The sequence below is a fragment of the Ornithorhynchus anatinus genome, chromosome 20 (assembly GCF_004115215.2).
Source record: "Ornithorhynchus anatinus isolate Pmale09 chromosome 20, mOrnAna1.pri.v4, whole genome shotgun sequence".
NCBI lineage: Eukaryota > Metazoa > Chordata > Mammalia > Monotremata > Ornithorhynchidae > Ornithorhynchus > Ornithorhynchus anatinus.
Genome location: NC_041747.1, coordinates 4,845,686 through 4,871,565, shown reverse-complemented (window position 1 = coordinate 4,871,565; position 25,880 = coordinate 4,845,686). Strand labels below are relative to the sequence as shown.

General features: G+C 41.0%; 1 protein-coding gene across 8 annotated transcripts in view; it reads right to left on the bottom strand.

Annotated features, from left to right (window-relative positions):
• The window catches only part of NBEA (neurobeachin), a 395,298-nt gene that overhangs the window by 235,577 nt on the left and 133,841 nt on the right, over nucleotides 1-25,880 (bottom strand). For 7 of the 8 annotated variants that reach the window (XM_029048269.2, XM_039914901.1, XM_039914903.1 and 4 more), the window contains 3 exons: nucleotides 23,432-23,586; nucleotides 20,971-21,097; nucleotides 13,008-13,135 (listed from right to left, as the gene is read on the bottom strand). In XM_029048269.2, coding sequence (XP_028904102.1) covers nucleotides 13,008-13,135; nucleotides 20,971-21,097; nucleotides 23,432-23,586 — 410 coding nt within the window. The remainder of the gene's footprint in view (nucleotides 1-13,007; nucleotides 13,136-20,970; nucleotides 21,098-23,431; nucleotides 23,587-25,880) is intronic. The other variant, XM_039914902.1, reaches the window with a different exon arrangement.

The following is a 25,880-nucleotide window of genomic DNA, read 5'->3' as shown; positions in this document are numbered from 1 at the left end:
CCAAATTACAGGCAAACAACCATAATTAGCATGACCACTCTTTATCAAATTAGAAGGTAATGCTTACATGGCTGAGAAAAACAACTGTCTAAAACAACTTTTTGAATTCATATTTTGTGGCATTTTGTGGCATTAGATTCCTTGTTATACTCCAACTTTTATATGAGAAGCCCTTTGCGGGCAGGGAAACTTAGTACACAGCTCAGTACACAGTAAGCGCTCAATAAATACCATCAATGATGATGATGATCTTGCACCACAGGAGTTTGTCTAAATCTCCCAAGGAAATGTATTGTAAACAAGTTAACAAATAAATGACTCAAGGAAACAAAGTCATAGTTCAGAATTAAGGGATTCATAATCCCAAATTTCACATTTTTGAAGCAAGAAAAGATTATTTCTTCTATCAGTCACTATGGTAGACATTCAGTATGCTTTTAGGCAATGTCTACTCAATTGCCTGAGGTTTGCTCTTTCAAATAATACCTGAAGTGTGGAAAGAGACAAAAATATGAATGACCCAGACAAGAGTAACACAGAGAATGATATTTAAGCAGGGAAGCAACGTGGCATAGTGGAAAGAGGATGAGTCTGGGAACCAGAGGACCAGGGTTCTAATTCCAACTATCACTTACCTGTTGTGTGATCCTGGGCAAGTCATTTAACCTGTGTCTCAGTTTCCTCAACTGTGAAACGGGGATTCAATACCTATCCAAGCTTCCAACTAATAATAATGATGTGAGCTACACTGTGAGTCCCATGTGGGATGGGAACTGTCTGGTCTGATTAACATGTATCTACCCCAGCGCTTAGAACAGTGCTTGACACTTAGTAAATGGATAATAAATGCCACAGTAATAATAGTAATTTACTCACTAAAAGGAGCGATCCCCCTACAACTCTCCCATGCACCACCCCTAATAAAATGACGCCCTTGCAAAACCAGTTTGGTATCTGACATTTACTACTTGTTCTATCAAATGAAAATCCACAACAGACATGACAAGACCCTTTTATAAATCACTTGAGTGTTGAAAGCTAAATCTGAACAGGATAAAACACCAGTGACTTGAAGTTACGATTTTAAATGTCTCCAAGAGAGATGATTGCTGCAGACTTTCCCGATGAAATAGTGGCACTTTTACATTACCCATTCAGTCCTTTTTTAGAGTACAAAGAGCGGTTATATTATGAATTGTTTGCTTTGGATAATCAACGCTGCTTGAGAAGTAGATGCCTTCATCTTGGTCCTGCATCACTGGAAACCCATCTAAAATTTCTCCCCTGCCGTACCCTTCCCCCATATCTCTTATAACAATCAAAATGTTCTTCGGGTTAAGGGGGTGAAGGGAGGGTGCTAAGGGTTTGTCTTTTTCACTTTTTCAACGGGCACTGTCCCCAAATGATTTGTACTTAATGTTAATTAGAGCAGCTACGATGATCACTCAACTCCAAAGCAGTACATAGTTTTTGCATACATGGAGGGTAACAGGTCATGATTTATCTGAAGAGGGTACCCACTATTTCTATATGCTCCTCTTGCTACTTTCATTCATAGTTAAGCTTCAGTTAATTGAAGAAAACTAACAAAATTTAGCATTTTGATGGCAACAATGACCACATCTATGTCAGCAGAAACTGGGGGCACTCGGTGCATGACCTCAGTTAATCTGAAAGAAATGATGTATAGCTGGTAATTATTTGGAAACTCTCAGTTTTACTTAGTTCCTTTTTCAGCTTTCTTCAGCTTCCTTTTCTCTGAGATATGCTAATTACTTTTTCATTCCATCACTGTGACTTACTAAGTACTGAAAACGATTAATTTCAACTTTACCAGTTTAGTTATGGCTGTGGCATTAATTGGTTCCAAACCTTAAAATCTCCAACTTGAACTCCCCAATTAGTACACACTTCTAGTTTTGAGTAAATACAAAGGAATGATAAAATCTACTTTTTAAAAATCCTTATGAAATAATATCACGGTTTGACATTTTTATTTTTCTTATTAATGCAATATGTGAAGAAGTTTAACTGGATATCCCCCCAGTTTTGTCTGGACTTTATCAAGGTTTGTCTGCTTTCTCCTTCAGTGATTTTCTATGTTAAGCTAAAATCATACTGCAACTGGAATCAATTGCAGTTGCAAGTGATGAAGAAACTGAAATAACCCTATGTTTTCTTAGCTAAGAAAAACCTTATTAAAATGAAGTCATATCATTAAGACCTGAAATCCTTATAATTTCATGTTACGAATTCTAATGGAAAAAGTCTTCACAATATTGTAAGAAAGGAAGTAAGAGTGGTCCGCATTATTCTCCATTCACACACAAAGCCTGACATTCACCAGTGCCTGTGGCATGTAAGCAGAACTAAAGAGGCTCTACAGAAAAGAAAACATGGATGGGGTAGGAAAAAAAAAATTTTCAAAACATTAGGTCTACGATACCATATAGAATGGAGCGTTAAAAAAGATTTGGAAATGAACGGTATTTTCTTACATCAGGAAATACTGAAAAATAATTGGAAAAAATTAACAATTATTTTAGGTCATATGAAACCCATTTCATATTAAAAGTTCTGACTATGAAGGTTCTTTTTGCCCCCAGTTCAATCAAGAACTCACTCAAACACATTACCTGCCTGCAACAAGCTTACAGTCTAGAAAGGGAAGGTTTTGTAAAAATAATTCCATAACTCCCCTACTCACAACCTTAAAGATTTTAAAAATTGCAGCTGTGATGCTTGTCGGTCTCTATTTCGCTGGCTTGCAGAATTCTGACCTATTCAGTGTGTCACTCAAAAGAAACCTCTACATTTTTTTAAATTGGTATTTGTTAGAGCTTAGGCTCTGTACTAAGCACTGGAGTAGGTACAAGCTAATCAGGCTGGACAGAGTTCATGCCTCCTATGGGGACCACAGTCTTAATCCCCATTTTATAGATAAGGTAACAGGCACAGAGAGTTGAAGTGACTTGCCCAGTGCCACACGGCAGACAAGTGGAGGATCTGGGATCAGAACCCGGGTCCTTCTGACTCCCAGGCCTGTGCTCTATCCACTAGGCCGTGCTGCTTCTGATGCCTAGAGTAGCTTAGGGACCTGCCTCAATCTTTTCCAGTCTACTTGGTGTTCATAGGGTATTGTAACAACACAGAATGCTTCAGGCCAGGTGGGACCACAGCACAGTAGGGTATAAAGACAAAGGTTAGCTTTTTTTATTATCCATGCCCTTCCTCCTAATGATACCCAGGTCATTTTGTTGGTCTTTTGGACCGCTTTCAACCTGGACCCTCACCTCTCTTTCCTAGGTGGTGACTGGTAACTCAACGACCATCATGAGATGGTTTTAATCTGGATTACTTTTTTTGGCGGGGGGTGGGGGGGACCACTTGTTCTATCAAAGTTTATCCGCTGCTCCTCTAGTTAATCACTCGGCTTCATGAGATCTCCCTGCAATTAGGTTTGGATCACAGCTGTCACTTCCCTCAGAGGTAGCACAACCCTCCGACGAGTCACCTCCTGTCACCAGGCAATTAGAGACAGTGAGAGAAGGTGACTGTCATGCAAAGGGGTCTTTAAAGTGTCACGGCTAGGGTGAGGGGATGAGACCCAATCCGTTCCCACTCGTGTCTGTCCTTCTCCCTCTCTGCATCCCAGCCCCATCACGTGGCGAGTGGGAACAGGAAGGGGGGCAAGTTTAATCTCCCAACACGGTTATGCTTGCCTTGTCCCTGAAGCATCCCTAGGCTGCCTCGCTGGGTCAGGAGGGGAGAGGTGGGTCTATGGCTCAATTCCCACTAAGCTCTGAGCAACAGAGGAGTCTCTGGCCCCGACCAAGTATGGGTGAGTGGAAGGTGTCAGGGTTGGGCTGAGGAATTTCCATCTACCTCCAAGAGGCCAGAGATGGAGCCAACACCTTGTCTCTGCTGCCAGCCCTTTCGAAGGTACTAATCCCAGCTCAACCACTTGTCTCCTGGGTGGCCTTGGGCAAGTCACTTTGCTGTGCCTCTGTTACCTCATCTGGAAAATGGGGATTGAGACTGTGAGCCCCATGTGGGACAGGGAATGTGTCCAACCCAATTTGCGTGTAACTAGGCCAACAGTTACAGTGACTCGCACACAGTAAGTGCTTAACAAATGCCACAACCACCCACCCTGACCATCAGGACACCGGTTTAGTAGTCCAAGTCACACAAATCAGATGAAACAAGCCACTAAGATTACCTGGTATAATAACTGATCATTTTTTCTTATAATGTACTAGATGTACTCAAATTATAGCTACTTGGGGAGCCTCAATTTTATTTTTCTTCCCCATCAGCAGCATTCACTGGACACCTATTACACCTACTGTGTGTAGAACACTGTACCTCGCACTTGGGAATGTACAAAAAACACAGTATTGGCCCTCAAGTAGCTGGAAAATTAATGCGGGTGACAATTACATGTAGGTCGATGGACATATAATAGTACTAATTTGCACACTTCATAATTTGAATACTTCTAAATAAATTCACAATCCTCACCCTCCAATTTACACAGTATACAATTATACAGTAATCACTGTCGTATTTGTTCAGTGCTATGTGCCAAGCACTGCCCTAAGTACAGGCTTAGATACGGGATCGTCGGATCAGACGCTGTCTCTGTCCCACAGTTTTACTTTCTGTCACCTGCTTTGTGTAGCAGAGCATGTAACCAAGACTGGAGGCTCTTCCACACTTAAAGGTGATGGGGGTAGCTGCCAGAGGCTTCGGGATATTCAGTCAGTAATCTCTATCTTTACCAATACAACCTGAAAGCAACACCACAACACAACATGTGACAGATTGTGGATTACTTTGTGGCACCATCACAACACAGCACGGTAAGCCCCAGCATGATGGCAAAAGCAAGTTTCGCTTTCCGATTTTACGGATGCGGTAACTGAGGCACAGAGAAGTGGCATGACTTGCCCAAGGACCCACAGCAGACAAGTGGTGGAACTGGGATTAGAACCCAGGTCTCCTGACTCCCAAGCCCCTGCTCCATCCACTAGGCCATGCTGCTTGCCCAACGCCAACAGACTGTGAGTCTCACGTGGGGCAAGGACTGGGCCCAACCTGATTAACTCAAATCTACTTTTGTGTTTAGAAGGGTGCTTGGCACACAGTAGGTGCATAACCACAATAATAATGTAATAATAATTACTGTTAGTATTAATAAACCCCAGCGTGAAGCATCCCTTTCTGTCTCAGCTCTTAACCTACTTCTAGTGGGAATATCCATCTACCAAATGAGGCAGTGCTCCAGGGCCACGAATAAGAAGTGGCAACTGGGCCAGGTTGGGGGCTCGGTTAAGAACTGGGACAGGCCTGCTGAACAGATGTCTGGGCCAGGCAGGAAACTGCCGTCTGGACAACAAGGGCATTTTTCCAGATCCGGAGAAATGCCCCGGATCTGACCTTGCTATCGGAAACATGAGAGTGAGGAACAACATGGCTGGACAGCATAGCCTATTTAATTGAGTCGGTGCTGAAAGAAAGGAAATTAAGGTGGATATTCAATGGGTTTCACCAACTCCAAAAAGAATCGGTAGGCAAAAACATGAACAGCAAAACTGGGAGCATTTGCAATTAGGGGCAAACCAAAAACATAAATACAGGGAGGGAAAATTATCTAGGTACCAACATATCTGAAAGGCCCTGAGGGTGAAACTGACCAAAAAATTAGAGACAGCAAAACGGAGTTATTTAAAAAACCACCTCTACTAGGATGTATCGTATGACATGCAAGAGTTGGAAGATAGCTTTCTCTGCCCTGGTCGGATTTTTATAAATCTATTGGGCCCTATTTTGGTCATCACACCTTTAAAAGGATGTAGAGGAAACCGGAGAGCCCCGAGAGACAAGTGACAGAAGTGATTAAAAGGTTGGGAGATAAATCGGGTGAGGGAAGGGCAAAGGAGCTGATGCTGTGTTTGGAAAAGGCTAAGGGGTGACTTAGCCATCTTTAAAGTAGGTAGAATTTTTAAGGGGGAATGCTGACCATTTATTCTCCTAATCCACTAGAAACTAGAAATTCCGCTCCTCTAGGCACAGCACCCTACTGGTTTTGTTTTCATTGTGTGTATTTGTCTGTGTTGTGTTTCATCATTCCTGCTGTGCCTGCTTCCAGTCCCTTCTCCCCACTTACACTGTGAAACCCCTATGGGACAGTGATCACATCTAACTCTCCCCATGTTAAACTCTTCTGGCTCTTTCAATCGATCAATGTTACTTACTGAGCTCTTACGGTGTGCAGAGCACTGAACTAAGCACTTGAGAGAGTACTCCATTACAGAGTTGGTAGACACAGTCCCTGCCTACAAGGAGCCCACACTCTAAAAGGGGAGATTTTAACAGGTCATGCTTGGAAACTGACAACAGTTCGGTAAGATGGGGAGGAAACCGAGGGGAAGAGGCTCGGTTGCCATGCTGTTCACAGCAGATACTGCTAACAGTAGTGGGCTGGCACTCTGTTGGACACCCACCCATTTAGAGATATGTACTTGGCCTGGTTTAGTCCACAAAATGGTTGCAAAGAAGTGAAACAGGAGACAAATCTGAGTGGCTAGGCTGGTAGTTTAGAGTGGGAGCCAATTTTGGGGAGGTAGATCATCATCATTAAACTGTATTCTGTCTTCAAGAAGAAGTTTGAGTTGTGCTTTTCAAGAGAACACTGTACGAGTCCAAGACTGTTGCCTTTCATCATTCAGTCATCTAAACTAGCACTGTTTTTCTAGTTTTAAATACCAAGCTCATTACCTTAAAAGCAGGTAACAGTGGCCTTTCTGCTTCCTTTGTCAAAACCCACCCCACCCCCCCAAAAAAAACCCAGAAACTTTTCTTTGAGTTAAAATTCCACTGTTAGAATGCCTTTGGTATCATCTTCATTTTGCTCCATCTTTTTCCAAGTCTAAGTGGCTGGAAATTAAGGAACATTTCTACTTTACATTTCAGCAGATTTGAATTACAGAAACTAAAAAGAGATAAAAAAAAAGTAGTGATCTACAAAGTGCAGTGAGTGGAATAGGCCACGTGAGAGAGGAAAACACTACTAGTCTAGTGGTTCCAAAAAATATTTTTTTTGAATAAAAGTTTGGCTAAAGATAAAAGTTAAACAGAATAAAAATTAGGGAGATTTCAGAATTCTGCCGAATTTTTCTTTTTTCCTTTATATTTTTTTCTTTCCATCAAGCATTACAGTTTTTACGTAATTGCCTGACCTTCACATGCTCATTTCCTCTCAAATACCTTCCAACTGCAAATCTTCATTGATTTATATTTCACCGTGCTTTTTTTTTTTTTCCTTTTTTGCTCCTTTTCCCAACTCAAGCAGAATTTTCTAACCTTGCTGATGTCTAGGTGAACCTTGACAGAACATTATGGAAGCTGAAATGTTAGGCAAATAAAGTGAAAGAGATGCCCCCATTGGTTCAACGAACGTAATTCAGTGAGCCCTTACTGTGTACAGGTTAATCAGGTTGGACACAGTCCATGACCCACAAGGGGCTCACGGTCTTAACCCTCATTTTACAGATCAGGTAACTGAGGCACAGAGAAATGAAGTGACTTGCACAGCAGACAAGCGGTGGAGTCGGAATTACAGGCCCGTGCTCTATCCGCTAAGCCACACTACTTCTCCTAACTCTTTAATTCACTCTTGGGAGAAAGGAGATGTAGAGGGAGTTCTAGACAGCTTCAACTTTCTTCGGGAAAGACAATCTTTGGGATACAATACAAAGGAAGTGTTGAAAGCCCCAGCCTGCCCCTTTATTGCATTCACCAGAGAATCAGCAAAAACTAACGCTCTTTGAAATGTTATCCCAATTTTATCTAGCTCTTTGAAAACAAAGATACAAAAGGAATTAACAGGAAAATGTGGCTTAAAAAGTGTGTTGCAACTGTGCATGTGGCAAAATAGAAATGTCTTACAATTACTCTTACATCACTTACCTAGTTAAAATATAGATGAATAATAAAATAACAATACTACTTTGGAGAGATAATTCAACCATCACAACATGCAAAATATTTGATGACATACTAACATGAGTAGGTGAAACTCATCTCAAGTTTTAAAAGGAAAGGCTTTTCTACAAGATTTATTTAATCATGAGTGTCATGTCTCAATTTCTCTCGGTCATAACTGCGGGCAATTCGTAGACAGGTGAGAATTATCCACTTTATTTCTCACAGTTACCAGCTAAGAGGTCACAAAACCTGACAGAAATATGAAGTCAGTGTCTGCCACATTTTCAAAAATAGTCACATCTCCCTTTCTTCCATCAAATAGGTCCAAAATGTTAACTCTTGACTTGCTAATTTTTCAACTTTCAAACGCATTCCCAGTTTCTCTGAATCACCTTTGAAATCAAAGAATGAAAACTTTAGCCTTGCCAGCTGGTTTTTAAACTACAAGGTCACCAGCCCTTTCTACAGTATTAAATATCTATATATCCAGTTTTGCTAATACATATGTTTTCATTACCTGATTTGGATAAAATATGATGGAAGAATTAGAGCACGTTTTTCCCAACACAATTCCATTCTGATACAATATGATCCACATATTGGAGCGAATAGACTCAGGGTAGGAAGAAACAGTTGTGTGTAGCCTTGCTGTACATATACAGTACTTTGTGTCTATGGTTCTGTGGGATTTTATAGTAATTAACACAGTAAAATAATTATCAAAGGAGTAAAACATTCTGCTAGTGGACATAAAATATAAGAATTTGTATTAAAAAGTCACAGTATCATCTAACTATAGACCCATAAACTAATAACAGAGAAAGATGTCAGCAACAGGTAAAGTGGGGAGAGATGTACTGAAAAGACTTTTTGCCTCAGTTTACAGATAAAGGCAATGCTGTTAAGTGGATGGCTTTTGTTTTAAGAACTGTGAGATGTAAATATGCTGCAATATTGAGAGGAAGGACCCAGAGGAGAGGGTGAGGTGGAGTAACGGAGTTTGGTTGGAACTAATCTCTCTCAGTAGGTGGCAGAGAGTGATCAAAGTCGGTGGAGGGGGCGGAGGTTGAAGCGTTCCCTTTCTGAAACAGGAGATCTGACTCTGAGAGCCCTAGAAAGCCCTAGGCATGAGGAACAGGTAGATGTGAGAGCAGAGGTCCAGAGAAACTAATTCCAGGCTGTCATTCAACAGACCTTCCCCTGGTCAATGGGCCAAGCAGCCAGGTGCCATCCTACATTCTCATGGACAGGGTCAGACGAGTCCAGATTTTCAAGCATTTTTTTAGTGACTTTCATGGAGAGAACTGCAATTTTTGTAACTTTTCCAGGGATGGAGTGGTGTAGGGCCTGATCCCAAACCACCTCTAATAATGTTTAACATAGTGTCACCAATCCTCCTATTCCTCACCCCTGGCACGTCCACCCAAAACCTGACATTTTGGGAATTGGCCTGGCCTGACCTCCTAAATGGAGGTTAAGATCGTTGTGGGCAGGGAGTGTGTCTGTTTATTGTTGTATTGTATTCTCCCAAGAGCTTAGTAACATGTTCTGCCAATTCAATAACTACAACTGAATGAATGAGATAGTCCATTATACGTATGGGCTCTCCATTTGCTCATTTGGACTCCTTATTAATATGACCAGGCAATCCTTGCAGGAGGAGGGAGAGTGATATTTTTTCAGGTCATGTCCCAATACCACAAGGTCTCTGGCAGAATTCATTTGCATCCTGGTTTGGCCAGAACAGCAAGAGAGGACCAGTCAGTTACAGCAGAAGCATAACAACGGAACAGTGGAGGAGTGAGGGAGAGATTACCCATCCTCTTCCTCTCCCTCCTCCACAACAGCAGATGGGAATCACCACCACCACTGTTCCCTCCATCAATGCTACTGTTACGCCCCTCACCACCTCTTTTGAGATTTCCAGCCAGCTGTTTTTCCTGCTGGGCTATGGAGGAAAAAGCAGCTATGACTCGTTTGATGGGGTCTGGGAGGGGTGTGTGGGTGTGCATCGCCCTTCCCAATCCGGTCCTGCCTTAAGTCTCTATACCTTAGTCTCTCAGTGACAACTCTTTGGGAGTCTCTAAATCATAGCCCACCATTACTTTTATTAGGGGATACTGGAAGGAGAAGTAAAGGATAGTGTCCAAGTGTTCAACCGATATAGCTCCCGGGCAACTTCAATTACTTGGGCAGGTAACAACAAAAAACCCCCCACTATCTTGGGCAGCCAAAGTCTACCTCACAGTGTTTTCTTTCCTGTATTACCAATTTTTGCACATGCCATTTAATACCTTTGGATAAAAATCGCATTACCTAGTAAATGAGAGACTTAAAATACAGCACCATTAAACCACAATTCACTGTATTCGTCTAAAGTTAATCATCCACAGAAATCAGAAAATATACTTTAGATTACACATCTGACCCACTATAACACCACAGTTTTCAGAGAATGGTCACTGGATTCCCAAAAACTATTGTTTTCACAAGCCCTTTGTTCTTGCCAAGAAATGTGAAAAACACAAAAGAAGTTAGAACTCATAACTACTGTTTATGAATGACCTTAAATGATTTCAGTCGTCTTCTGCAGAATGAGGCCGACAGTAAATTTAATACAAGTTAACTAATACCTCGCTTACATCATCGATGATGTGGGTACATAAATAAGAGAATGAAACTGAACAGTGCAAGTCTGTACTGTAAGATGTGAAGAAAGTTGCTAAATAGAGACAAATTCTACTATGGAATGAAAAGTTACTTTCAAGCTTCTTAGGGGACATTCAAAACAATGCCAACCTAAATAATGGAAGTCATAAAAGCGTTTTATAGTTTCCCTAAAGCAATAAAAATCTATCTTCCTATTCTATGGGTACTAGAGAACTTTCAGTGACCTAATGCCAACTTGACTTCTACTACTTATATTTGAGAATTTTGAGGGAGCAAGCAGATTTATGTGGATCCTGATATCCTCTCCTGCTACCCGAATCATTTTGGCCTGTCGCCTTCAGTCTTTTAATCCACACTAGCTAACTCCCCCTCTTCAAAATAATTACTGTTCATGAAGATGAGTGGGAGGAAGGAGAAAAATCAGGCTGAATTTCTACACATAATCACTGCCCCATGTCAGCCAAAGGTTTCCCTTTACTGATTCTCATGGGTATCTATTTTTGATCCTATCCAGCTTTATCCTGTTCATGATTAGAAAACACTGGATATCGAAGGAGAGCACAGGGCAAAACTGACTCCTGTGTTTCCCCCACAGTCCCGCCCCCGGCACCCAGCAGCTAGCCATACTTTAATAGTAAAGTATTTTGACCTTCTTACACATTTCCCTTATATGAACCCATTTAAAATCAAAGAACAGTAAAGAGGAACTATAAAAGATTGAATTAAATTTTTGCCCTAGTTTTGATAAAGTGAATTGCACTTGAAATTTTCAGAGTCACTTCGCTCCATTAGCTCTGTAAAGGCATGAACTCACACATAATTCTGCAAAACGACAGTGGGGTGAGAATCTTCCTCCTTGCGAGGGGCATCCAGGGGAGAAACTTAATTAAGTGGGTGCCCAGCTGAGCTTCAGCAGAGAAAGAAGAGACCCCAGGTGGGGTTATTTCAACCCCCTGCCAAGATGTCATACAGCATTTGATCCATTAAAATCCCACTCCCTCTTCTCCCCTCCCCCAACCCCCCCCCCCCCCCCCACCGTAAAACCAGAAGAACAGTAGCCAAGGCCAGACTGAGCAGCTGGGCTAGGCGGCGTGGAGCATGGAGACTCTTGGTTCCTACCATTAGTTCTCATTTTGACAGTACTTTTCATTTTACCACCTTGATCATTCTTTCCTGGTTCCTTTATCCTTATCCTGGCCCTTGCCTTTGCCAATTCTCTTCTCCCAGGCACCTAGTCACTTTTTGTGATTTCTTCACCATATTCCTAATTTACCAGGAAAAATAAAAGTAAAGTTTCTGGATGGGAACAATGAATTTTCAGGAAAAGATCATCATATCATTAGGAAAAATAATACTCTGAATTTATTTTTCAGTAGTGACTGACAGTGAATGCAGGAGCTATATACCTGGGAGAGTCACCCTACAATATCGACTGCAACTTAAATGTTTAATTCTTGTGGGGAAAGGAAAAATAAAATACCCAAAGTTCCTTAATTAAAAAAAACTATGAAAATGTATGAATTTTAGTTGAGAGCTGAAAAAAGGCTTACTAGGAGTTCACAATTCACAAAAAGCACCATTTTAGAGGGCCAGGTAAAATGCATTCCTAGAGACTATTCTAATGGCGTGCTGCCTCTAAACACATTTCATGAATATGAGTAAAAGAACAAAGGTGTATGATCTTGAGTTGGTGAAGCACAAACCAACTCTCCTCCTAAATGTGCCCTTGTTACATTTCCAATCAATCAGCTGTATTTACTGAGCACTTACTGTGTACTGAACTCTGTACTATGCGCTTGGGAGAGTACAATATAACAGACTTAACATCACTGGCACCTTGGCTGAAGAAGGTACAGTACAGATGTTCAGATGTTGTTTTTGTGTACAACATTCTGAATTTTCAAATAATTCCTAATCAAAGATATATACAGTCCATGTGGATCTGGACAATGCTACTCACACAGAGGATACTGAGGTCCAGAGGAATGTTAAGAGATTTGCTTTATTACTAATAAAACCGGAATTATAATTTAGAGATTCCCGTTTTTTAAGTTCAAATCTTGCTTAACACTATTTTATCTAATCAGCCATTAACATGCAGGGCAAATTTAGCTTCCTAGATTCTAATAAATGAATCAGAGGAAAGGATTTACTATCTTGACTTTTCCCCTGTAATTCTTGGGAGAAGATAGGAGAACATATCTTCTCAGTTGTAAGAGACATCACCTTTTTTCGGTTATAATTAAGTGTATTGCTCTAAAAGAAAAAGTTGCCTCAAGAAAACAGGTGTATGTATAAAGGACAAAAACAATCAGAAAAGAAATGGAATAAAAAAGAAACTGTACCTTCAATCAACAGCTCTTGTCCATGACTGCCCAGCAGCGTGCGTGAGAGGAACGGGGCAAAATCTACAAAGATTTCACGAAGCAGAGGGGCAACTTTTTCTAACGCTCTTTCTAGCTTGGCAGTGATGCTGTTGAAAATAAGACACATGGTGATGAATTAATATCAATAATTAGATACCAGACCAACTAACGGAAAACTTGAAGATATTATGACAATTGAATGATTAAAGTTGATGTGTTCACCACCCCAGCCAAAGGAAATATTTCATCACACAGCAGGGGTGGTAAGGATGTGGAATTTGTTACTGCAGAAGAGCATGCAGGCTTGCGGGTTTTGGATAAATTTGTAGCTGAGGAGTTCAAAATGGTTACTTGAAGGTAATGCATTAAAAAAATACCAGTTCAGTTTTGCAGGACCCCATGGCACTAAAATATCATATATTCAAACAAATCATGACGTTATCTCATGTTGCTGAACTTCTGAACATTTTCAAAATCACCATCCCCCAAATGGAAGGAAGGGCACTTAGAGGAGCGACATTCAGGAGGCGGAATGTCCAAGTGGAATGAGCACAGGACTGGGAGTCCAGAGATGACGGTTCTGGTTCCAGCTCTGCCACTGGCCTGCTCTGTAACCTGGGGCAGGTCTCCCACCCTCTCCATGCCTTGGTTTCTCTGTCTGAAAAATGGGGATAAAAAAGATCTGTCTTGCCTTTACTCACGGGGGTGTTTTGAGGATAAAATGAGATAACTGATGTGAAAGTACTTTGCAGAAAATTATTAGTATGCTTCTAGGAAATCACTGACCTCCCTACTGCTATTTTCATATTTCTCATTTTCACAGTATCCTTTTCTTGAAAAGGAAGGCTAGGAAGATTTTGGAAAGAGACCAGTTCTTTGAATTAGCTTCTTGATCTCCAGGTTCAAATCCACATTTCAGAACAAAAAGCTCAGAGTCTTAATCCCCATTATATAGATGAGGTAACAGAGGCACAGAGAACTTAAGCAATTTGCCCAAAGTCACACAGCTGACAAGTGGCAGAGTCGGGATTAGAACCCATGACCACTAACTCTCAAACCCGTTCCCTTTCCACTAAGCCACTCTGCAGACAGTAAGCACCCAATGTATGCAAAAACATAGCCTAATTTATCAGGTGCAAATGTATTCAAAATGTAACTCATTTTATCCAGTGCACATTCTTTATCAACATTTCTCACAACTATCAGATACCACTAATAGGTATTTATTGAGCACCTTGAACGTATATGCCACCTAAGGAAAAGGAGGCTATAATATGTAGTTTTTTTTTTATTTGCAAAGAGAAGAAAACTGCTCACAATGACCACTCCAATGTGCTAAAGGTTGTTCAGAAAATGTGCACGATACGGTTACTGTGATCCAGATATTTAAATTCTCAAAAGGTATGACACTCATCTACTACAAATACATCCACAAATACAGATCATTTTAAATGACTGGGACAAGGTTTTAATTTTGATTACTGGCTTTTTTGTAGTCTGGATACAATAGAGAATTGAATGGTTTTGGGTAAACATTTGATGGGGATAGATGGGGCTGTGGAGCCAGGCCCTAGAACCTCTTCTCTCCAATAGTCCTTGAGCCCTGTAAAATGAGCCATACACCCTTTCCTCTCTGTCAATCCAGCGTGAGGGATCCTCAGAGACGGAGCGGGGCTTGGGCTCTGGGACTGCTAAGGAGGCGGTCTCCACTCTGGGAGGCCAGGGAATCGTCAAACTGTCTCCTGGCCCAGAGCCTAGTGCTGCTATGGTAGCTCTGGCTCAGCTTGACTGATGATGACAACCATCAACTCCAGGCAGGAAAGCAGAGTCAGAAAGACCTGGGTTCTAATTCCAGTTCTCCCACTTGTCTGTTGTGTGAGATGCTGGGCAGGTAACTTCACTTCTCCGTGCCTGTTACCTCATCTGTAAAATGGGGATTAGAAGTGTGAACCCTATGTGGGACACGGACTGTGTCCAACCTGATTACCTTGTATCTACCCCAGTGCTTGGTACAGTTTCCAGTACATAGTAAGTGTTTAAACAACACCATTTTTTAAAAATATCAGTGGTTAAATAGTTATGGCAGCAGTTCTGGAGCTCCCGTCCCTTGGGGATGTCCCAGCCTGTCTGGATGGAACGGGCTGGATGAGGCTCATTTGCGCACGTTGTTTTGGAGTTCTGGATTCTGGATGAGAAGAGATTCTAGGCTGACCCCATGGCTAAGTGAAGGCCAGAGGAGCAGTGGCAGAGGTGGAAAGGGGAGGAAAGAGGAGATGACAATGCGGCAGGGAGCGTGAGAAAAAAAAACCCTGCAGGGGTTGGACTAGGAGCCTGCGGCTTGGGGGTGAAAGACGGCACCAATAACCTCGTTTCAAAATCGGTCACTTTCAGGCTCTACGGAGTGAGGAGGACTAACTGTGGCTACCCATCCTGCCTGAAGAGCCATGGGGGAGTGTAGTGGGCTACGTTCCATGGAGGGGATTGGTCCCTCTTGACCCTTCTTATACTTACGATGCTGGTTTATTTCCCACAGAAACTGGCAAAATCTCTATTGGCTAAGAACTAAAACAAAGGACGACATGATGCAATGCTTTTAATTCAATTTGGGATTACTGCATCCTCTTTGCAAAATGCTCCTACCAGAGGGGGCTTTTAATGTGGCTGCCTTCCATTACTCAGAATATTTGCACTACCACTAGTGCTCCTCTATAGAGCCACGGAAGGGACTTCCACAACCAAATTTGGAACTGTAGTAAACCAATATTAATTCACCACTTCAGTAACTCCCAAGCCATCAGTCTTCCTTTAAGAAAAAGTATCAAAGCTTTTTTACATTTTCTTTACCCATTCCCAATTTCAAAAATCATTAACTTCTCTATTCTTAATCAGTTTCAGATCTTCTTCTGCAACTGGTTAAGATCTTGCTTGATTTGAAACAGTAAACCAAACCACTAGTGTGCCAGAGAACAACAAGGCCTCCCACCTTGCAGGATTTTCAGAACTCCTACTTCAAGCAGTAGAGATACTTGGAGGGGTGTGTGTGTGTGGAGGAGGGCGGGGGGGAAGGGTGTCTGTGTGTGTGTATAAATTGACGATGGACAGTTCTCTATGCTGCACCCTTACAAGGCACCAGTTCCTTCAAGGGAAAATAACAGGATCCCAGTCCTATTTTACAACAGGTAAATTTCCTGAGCAGGGCAAAAATGTAAAGAACCGGCAACTATGACATAGTAGTTTTGCTCGGCCCTAAACCACTGGGTTGGGGGTTGGTGGGAGGGGGACAGGGAGAGAGAAAGAGTGTGTTTTGAGAGAGCACAAATCTGAAAGGAGGTCCACCCAACTGGAGTTCCTATAAACAAAGTCTAGAGAGGCTAGGGTGGTAATAGGTTTCAGAGAACACAAAAGATTCAGTTCTAGCTGAACCACTCTGTGTTCCCTCACAGACAACTCACCCCAAATCATTCCAGTCTCATTGGGTGGAAGCATGGGACAGTGAGAGTGAAGAGAGACTAGGCGCCTATAAATACTTGTAAAAACAGAATTCTATCAGCGAGTGCTCATTAATAGGTTTGATTTCTTGCTCCCTTTATTCATCCCAGCCCCATAGCACTTATGTACATACCTGTAATTTATTTTTATTAATGTCTGTATCCCTCTCTAGGCTTTAAGCTTGTGGGCAGGGAATGTGTCTGTTATATTGTTGTGCTGTACTCTCCCACTTAATACAGTGCTCTACACACAGTAAGGACTCAGTAAATACAATTGACTGGTTGATGAGGAGCTTACACCCTAATGAGGGAGACAGATGAGAAAATACAGATTAATCAGGATACACTGATTGTATATTTGCCTATGCCTAAGTGCTGAGGGGGAGTATAAATAAAAATGTATGTGTTAGATGGGGCTGACAAGTTGATGTAACTTGGTGTGTTGAGAGTTAATCAGGGATTGCTTATTGGAGGAAGTCAGAATTTTATGAGGATTTTGAAAGGTAGAGAGCTATGATCTGTTGAATTAGGGTGGGGAGGAAGTTCCAAGTCAGTAGGTTCCCCCAAAAAGCTAAGAGTGGATTATTCCCAGGAAAATTCATCCCCAATTCTGCTATCATATCTTCTATGCCTCTGTCTCAGGTAAGACTAGAAAAGTAGTCCTCATAAATACACTTCCCAAAATGCCTCATTATAACTATTAACTATCTGTCACTACTACCTAGGGAAGCAGAATAGCATTAGAAGAGCCACATTACAGTTAAGGAAGTGAGGTAAAGAAAGCTAGGAGAAGTGACAAAGTTTTAGAGTTTAAGATTAGGGAAAGGTAGGTGAAAACTTTTATAGACCAACTGCTCCACTTCCAGAAAGCACTCAGTGAACTCCTGTTTGTTGATATTTATTTGATAATATATTCTAGTTTTCTCCACCCATATTTTACAGCAAAATCAGATTATTTTAGTTAGGCAATTTAAAATAGGCAATTAATGCCAACCTTGTCAAATCATGATGGCTTTGCAAATCCAGATGAAATTTAGGTAATTTTAAAAGATGGAGGAAAAGTTATCTCTTGGTGTTCAAGAGGTTTACAGCCTTCACTGAATTCCAAATAAACATATTCTGGATTTTATTTAACTGAAAGCATCCCTGGGGATAGCCCTATATAACTGTAAAAGCTTCCTAGACTGCATGTTTGGGAATGTGTAATTGTTTGTTTAGCAGAACGGAACAAAACAACAGAGTAAATGGGACTTCAGGAAGAGACAGAGACAGAAATGAAAGCATATACTTTTCAATCAGTAAGTTGAATGAAACCATATGAAATTAAGTAGATGGAAATTAAGGTGTGATTTTCTAAATATTCGGAAGTTGGATGAGGCAGAGAAACATTACAAGCTAAAAGGCAACTAATTTTTAAATGACTGGTTTTAAAAACTGGAACAAGTATTCCCTACCATTAATCAGCTACAAAAGTTCCATTATTAGAGAAAACTCAAAAGACTGGAACTTTATATATTCTGGGGCAAATTATAAGGCTCTTTTAGGGATTTGAAGAAAAGCATTTTAACTGCAAAATGCTAAAATGTCAATTAAAATCCTCAGGTTCAAATATTTTTTCTAGATTAAGAAACAACTAGAAAAAAGTTAGAGATTCAAGGCACTAACATCACTTGGGGAAAACACAAGACTTAAATAGAACCCCTGTCAGATTTGATAAAAAATCTATAAAGAATTGCCAGAAGAATGTCTAAATGCATATTTAAAGAGTTACCTCAAAAGAAACTTTTCTATCACATTAGGAATAACTCTTTTTACAACATGCTTGGGAAGCAGTGTTGCCTAGTGGAAAGATCACAGGATGGAGTCAGATGACCTGGGTTCTAATTCCAGCACTCTTACTTGCCTGGTTTGTGAACGGGGGAAAATCACTTCACTTCTCTGGGCCTTGGTTTCATCATTTGTAAAATGGGGATTAAAGCCTACTACTGCCTCCAACATGTGGGCCAGGGACTTTGTCCTATCTGATTAGCTTGTACCTATCCCAGCACATGGCACATGGTAAGTGCTTAACAAGTCCTATTATTACTATTATGATTCTATTGATAATTGCATTTAAACTAAAATGCTGGAAGATTCTGCTTAACTTAAAATATTGGCTGCTTCAATAAGGCAGCCCAGTTTAAAAGAGCAGCGATGGTACTGCCGGTTCAGAAAGTCCAGTGGGGGAAATCTAGGTGTGCATATGAAAATGCTCAGTTTTATCAGAACAGAGACCCCTTTTTCCCTCATAAATCGCTTCTGATGAAATTGGCCTTATCTTTTCACATTCACGAAGTATTTGATCGTACTTCCCCTGTGTTGAGGGAAAGCTCATTGCCCTTATGGTGAACAAGGCATAATCAATGGCAGCTGCATTAGAACGTAAAAATGAGAATTAGAATTGGAACATGGAATAAAATGCTGAGAAGCAGATGAATCACCCTGAATTTACTCACAAGGGGAACTTGACTTTAAAGCTACAGCAACAGCACCCACAGGCACTGTAGGTAGGTAAGTAGGACAGGAATTGTGTCTATCAACACTACTGCAACGTTCTCTCCCCCAAGCCTTTAATGTAGCGCTCAGCACTTAGTAAGTTCTCAATAAATATTAACGGATCAAGAAGGGTTCCAAGTCATTTTTTTATATCTGACCAGTTTAAATTTGGGATTTTAGGTCATATAAAGTTCAATCAAGCCAGCAACGGTATTTAAGCACTTACTTGTGTGCAGAGCACTGTCCTAAACACTTAAAATATCATTCAAATTATCATTTGAAAATGCAGGCTACTTGGGGCTACCTAAGGGGATCTTTTGGCCTTTCATGATGGTATTGAAGATGGATGACTATGAAGAAGCAAAAATAAGATCATGCTTAACTGCGACAGTGGGCCCCCAGAGAGCTTAAGGAACTCTGTCACCCTGTATTATCAATGGGGTCAATTTCTATCTTTAATGGTCATCTCTCCTTTAAGATATTTTTCACTGGTTGATCCTCAATATGAGCTGTGTGAATTGCCTTCAGAAGGGTTTGGCCATTTTTCTGAAATGGAATTCTGAAATCCCAGACCACCTGAGTGCCAAACGAGGCATCTTGTCTAATTGCTAGAAGATCTGTTGTCACGGCGGGGCTACTTGGGTCCTGCAAGTTAACCTTAAATAGTAGGCCCAAGTCTGCTTCTGCCAGATAAATATAGAGGGCAGCCTGCCCCGTTCATAAGGTGGGGGGGGAATATTGATTAGCATGCTCAGCATCTGTGCCTGTGCATCCTCCAGGAACGGATCACATGGGACAGTACTTACAGCTGGGCTCCCCAGGCTACCACTATGTTTCTCTTAAGGCAGAGAAGCTTGGTGGCAGCAGTGAATATTGCTACCACTGTACTACCTCCGGGTGGTAAGACTAGTGATTTTAAAAATGGGGAAAAATGACCACAGCGCAACCTGCTAACAGTTACTTTTTGATTCACATCTTCTTTTATCAATACACTCTAGTAAAGTGCCAGTAAAGTCTGATTTGGCCAGGGCAAGTCACTAAGCATTATTCAGAATTATTCCAAATGGAACACATGGTCCAATGGTCTGGTTAAATACGATATTTTTAAGTTAGAACTGACCATGTCGGGATTCAGGAGCCACTGCACAACACTGATGTTAATCAGTTGCTAGCTGCTTCCTGTAGCTGATCTTCCTTGCTTATTGAAGAAACAGTCCTTTTATTGTGATTAGGTGAGGTAGTGGAGGACTGGGGATGAGGGAGGGGAAGAGAGGAGGGGGTTGGGAAGGCATGAACATCAGAAAGGTATTTCGAACGTCTTTATAGGGAAAGACAATCTGCACGAATGTAAGGGCATTCAACATATTTTTCACACACTGAACGAAGTACACAGCGGCACAGCTCTTCATGGGAAACTCATTTCTGAGAATAGCAAGATGTCTCATTCAGAATTCAAGGGGCACAAGAGAAACAGATTCACGAGAAAATGAATGCTTTTGACTGTCCTGTAAATAACCTTAGTTATAACCCCCCTAGGTCTTTGAAAGCATTGGTATTTAGACATCTAAAATATTTACCTAATCGCACGGAAAAACTGTCGCATTTTGCAGGCTAAGAAGTAGTTTATTAGAACTGAAAAGTCGGAGATTTGGGTTTTAGTTGAAAGCTTATTTCTAAATCACCATGTAACCTGATGAAGCTCACTTAATGAATTCTCCCAATCTTAGTTCATCGTCTGCCAAAATGGACCTAGCAATTACACCAGTTTTTCAGTGAACCATTGGAAATAGTTATGACACGCATTACTGAATCTTGTTTGAGCCCTGCAACTGTGCAATTCACTCTTTCATCCCTCTTTTCCCGCAGTTTTAGTCTGTAAAGGAAAAAAAATAGTAAGTGAAATCGGGAGTGTCTCATACCTCATATTTTCTGCTGAATCCTCTGGCATTGGAGCAACAGTTTGCACAGCTGGGAGGTTTTTGCTGGTAGCACCATTTACAAAACTAGAGGATGAGGAGGAGGAGGAGGATCCTGAATCCACTGCACCTGTGCCCAAAATAATACGTTTTTAGCCTTAAAAGTAAACATATTCACATTTAAAAGATCTATCCTTTGGTCTGACTGAATTCCATATTATTTTCTGGTTTTAAAGGAATTAATCAACTCAATTTTAAATCAAAAAAATAATTTTATATCGGAAAAAAAGCAGAATAATTCATCATTAGGGCACTCGTAACCTTTAGAAACTTAAATTTACATCTCTGATATTAATAGTTCAATAGCATTTCACGTTGGGCTGACGACACCATGCTACAAAATGGAGTACATTTAACAAAAAATGAAAGACGACAACAACAAATGAAAGTAAGTTTTATAATAAAATGAAATTAATAAATTAAATTACCACAACAATGCAAATCCAGACAAGCAGATTATTTTGCTCCTTCTATGACTAACTTGTCAAAGTGTGTTTTTAAACACTAGAACCCTGTGAAATGAAATTATTTGGGCTCAAATTTATTACATATTAATGATAAATTATTTTGACAAAAGAATCGTTGAATGCCTTCTACGGTAGTCTTCAATCACTGGTTCAAGGATTTTCTTGGATAATATAAAACTCTGATTTCAGAACAGGGTTTTAGATGGCATGCTATGAAAATACAGGATATACCAGCGGAGTTGAGAGACATCTAGTGTCTCTAAATGTTATCTGAACATATAGTATTTTTCATAATACTTAGCTGAAGTTCAGTGCAACATTTGATCAGAACCGCATAGGGGTTTTTAAAAAATGTTTTTGGAATATAACTGGGCAAACATCTGGACATATCCTTATATCCCCAGGGGATACATGCATTTAAAATTTACAAGACTAACTTTTATTTCCCATAAACTGCAACTGTACCACTTGGAACCTACAGCTCCCATTCTTTCTTTCCCTGTTCTGAAGCAGAAACTGATTACACACACACACACACAGAGAAATTGTGCCCCCCCCCCCCCCCCCACATACACATACAGAAATTGTGACCCCCCTCAAAGGTCATAGAAAGAGGAATTCTATTTTCCGAAAATCCTCAGTATGAACTGCAGACCTACGTGTTTTAGTGTCTTGATACACTTAATTTTGGGAAAAGGACATTAACATTCCTATTCTAATGGGAGCAAATAAGTTGGGGAAAACTAATGTTAGGAGAAAAGAACCAAAGAAAAGAGAATGAGGAAGAAAGGTCCAATTTAAAGTGCTGAGGGAAACCAGATATTGGTCCAAGTGAGTGGAAGAATAAAACTTCTTAACAAAATGGAGTAAGCCTCAAATGGAAACCAATCCCCTTATCTACAGTCAATGATAAGGCTCCATACAGCTGCTATTACAATTATTCAGCTTGACAAAATTTGATTTAGTACTTTCTACTCACTACTTCACCATAAACTGTAGATGGTTTGTCAGACTTAGAAGTGGGATGATCAACAAGATACAGAAAGCACAAAGAAGAGCTACAAAATTAATCAAAATGGGAAGGAAGGAAGTAATGACAATAAATGGAAAATTTTAAGGCTATACAGTTTGGAGAAGAGAAGGCTACTATGGTCAGGGAGGAAAATGCAGGGATCATCTTGCGTTGTATAAATACCTAAAAGGGAATCACAAAGATTTGGGTAAGGATTTATTTGAATTAATCATCAACAGGAACATTCCTGGAAATTAAACAAAAAGGTTAACTTCAGGAGGGCTTTTCAAAAAGTACTGAATTTGAATGTTCTGCTTTTAGGAGTCTTCAGGGAAAGGGGGACAATGAATTGGACACCACTGCAATCTCAAGATAGAAATGGGGTTCCATACTAAACGTGATTTTTGCTCACATCCGCCGTTCATCGAATTTGGGGCTGGAATGGAATGTTCCCTCTGGGCATACCGTCAGACACCTCAAGGAATGCCTGCTTTCCCTTAGGGGACCCAGCAGAGATCATCCATTAGGACTGAAGAAGCATACACCACCAAATCCATTTTCTGTCACTGCAAGGGGTGCTGATTATTGGGAGACCCTGTCCCTCTCCATGTCGTTTTCTATGTTTACATAATAAGTCTTTCCTATCCAAATTCCCCCTTCCTTTTGCACCCCGTGCTTCTTTCATGTTTGGAAAGACAAAAGAGGTGGAGAACAACGCAAATGGGGCCCTTTAAAATAGCCACTTCTTAATTAGAAATCATGCAGCAATCCTCAAAATCCTAACCAAGTCAGAATGCTCAGAAAGGCTAGGATAGCTCTGGATGTTCAAGGTGTTTATTTGAACCCTCAAAAAAGAAGAAAAAAGAATAGAGAAAACAGAAAGAAAAAAGATGAGGGGGGTCACAAAAAGATTTAAGGACAATACCTGTTGTATTAATCATACTTTTTGGTGTAGCTCCCGTAGCAGCAAATATATTTGGGGTGCCGCCTGCCGGCAGTCCGCTTCCGGCAGGAGCAGCTCCAACGGTGGTCACGGCCAGACTGCCTGGAGGAGGCTTCTTTACAGGCACAACAACACTCCTGGCAAGAAACAGACGACCAAAGTAACCAAGTGACTAACGCTGGAATCGAACTCGGTTTCGAGGGCCTCGGAGTCACCCGTTCCTTATTTCTCACTCAAGTCCTTCTTGATCGGGACTGGCAAGACAAACACAGATGGTAACTTAGAGGGCCAGAGAGTACGTACTTGACAATTTGATCTGTTAAGAAAACCTCTGTGTTGAACATGGATTTCCTAACATTTCAGGAAAGGGCTTGTGCCACTCCTTTGGAGGAGTGGAAAAAAACTGGGTGGAGAGTCGCAAGACCTGGGTTCTAGTCCCAGCTCTGCAACTGTCCTGCTGTGTGACCTTGGGCAAGTCATTTGACCGCTTTACACCTCAGTTTCTTCATCTGAAAAAAAGGGAATAATATCTGCTTTTTCCTATCCTATGGGGATGTGGTGAAGACAAAAATGAGCCCCAGAATGAAAAAGCCCTTTAGGAAGGAAAGTGCTATATGAAATCAAGGCAATAGAGCAGTAATAGTAATTATTAAATAATTACTGCATGCAGAACACTGTACTAAGCTGGGAAAGGCTATACAGGTGCAAGTTATAAATAAATAACCCAGAGTATTGGATAATTATAGTCTTTTGCAATCAAACTTGGATTAGGCTTTGCATTTGGGTCTTTAGCAAAAATCTGAGCGATACATTCAGGTCCTAGATAGTAACTCCAAGGCATTCACTGTTGCCCAAGGCTTCTCAAAAAGTTTATTATCATTCTCCAAGGAAAAAGAAATTCTATCTTACAAGATTAAACGATGAACAAATGTTAACTAGTAAGCATTCTTCTCTAGCTTTGGTTCTATGATTACAAAGTAAATAATAACCAAATTAATATTTTCCAGAACTCTGTTTCCTTCACTGATCCGGAAAATAAGAGCTGCCAGGCGAAAAATAAAAATGAATCGTTCAAAAAAGCATCGAAAACAAGGCAGCTACAGCTGCTCTGACAAAAATATGGTACCTGATCTCTCCCAAGAAAAGGATGGCCTCATCACCATTACTAGGATTCTATGTTCTGCCCAAACTTCAACATCCTTCCAATGGTTTCCGATTCCCATTTTATTGGCATGAACACAGTTCAATTTTCGGTTTCTTCCACCTTCCTCCCGATGCTCTCCTCCCTCCTCTGCTTCTTCTGCAGCCTCGGCTTCCATGAGATTGTTCTGCCCTGTTGCTACTACTGCGTACCCGACCCTGCCATCAGCAGGACTTTCTTCTCCCCAATCCATATCGACAGGAAACGCCACAAGGACTAAAGTCAGTCTCTAGCAAAACATACTCATTCCCACACCTATACATATACGGTCTGTACCTACTTTGCTACCTTACATCTGTCTTCCCGATTCTACCGCCAAATCATAATCTCCAGAATACATTGAAAAGGTTGACTCTGCCGTCTCAGACTAATGCAGGGAAGTTACACCACTTCCTCAAACAATATCCTAAAGAGAATAGAGTGTTTCTCCTTCTTAATCCCACAGAAGGATTTCTCCATCTTTTTGGCACCTAATCATCCTGCACCTTTTTAGCTAAACCTCATGCAAACTTGTTCCTTTCCACTGACTTTGCTAGTCTCCCTTAGGCAGCCTGTTCCCTAGTAGATTTCTAAACTTTCAATATTTCTCTCCTCTAATCCATTTTAGGCTCTGATGCTAAAGACTTCTTTTGCACCACTGCAACACCCCTCTTCTAAGACACCTCCAATAACTTCCCATCGCCTCCAGTGAAGAACAAAATTCCTTACATTCTACTTCAAGGTCTTCCAATCAGGCTGACAGCAGTGCCTTTTCCATCCCCTCACCTCTAGCCTCATTCCCTATTGTTGATTGTATGGAAAGAGCCCAGGGCTGAGAATTAGGAGGCCTGGATTATAGTTTCAGCACTGGAAGTAGGGAAATGCTACTGTGGAGAAAATAATAATAATGATGGCATTTGTTAAGCGCTTACTATGTGCAAAGCACTGTTCTAAGCACTAGGGAGGATACAAGGTGATGAGCTTGTCCCACGTGAGGTTCACAGTCTTAATGCCCATTTTACAGATGAAGTAAGTGAGGCACAGAGAAGTTAAGTGACTTGCCCAAAGTCAAACAGCTGACAAGCGGCGGAGCCGGGATTTGAACCCATGACCTTTGACTCTCCAGCCCGTGCTCTTTCCACTGAGCCATGGCGTTTCTCTAAAAGCTACCATTGGTGTAGATTACACACTAAAGAGCCACCTAGGGCATTCAGTGAGGAGGACAAGCACAGGGGGAATCTTCCTCTGTTA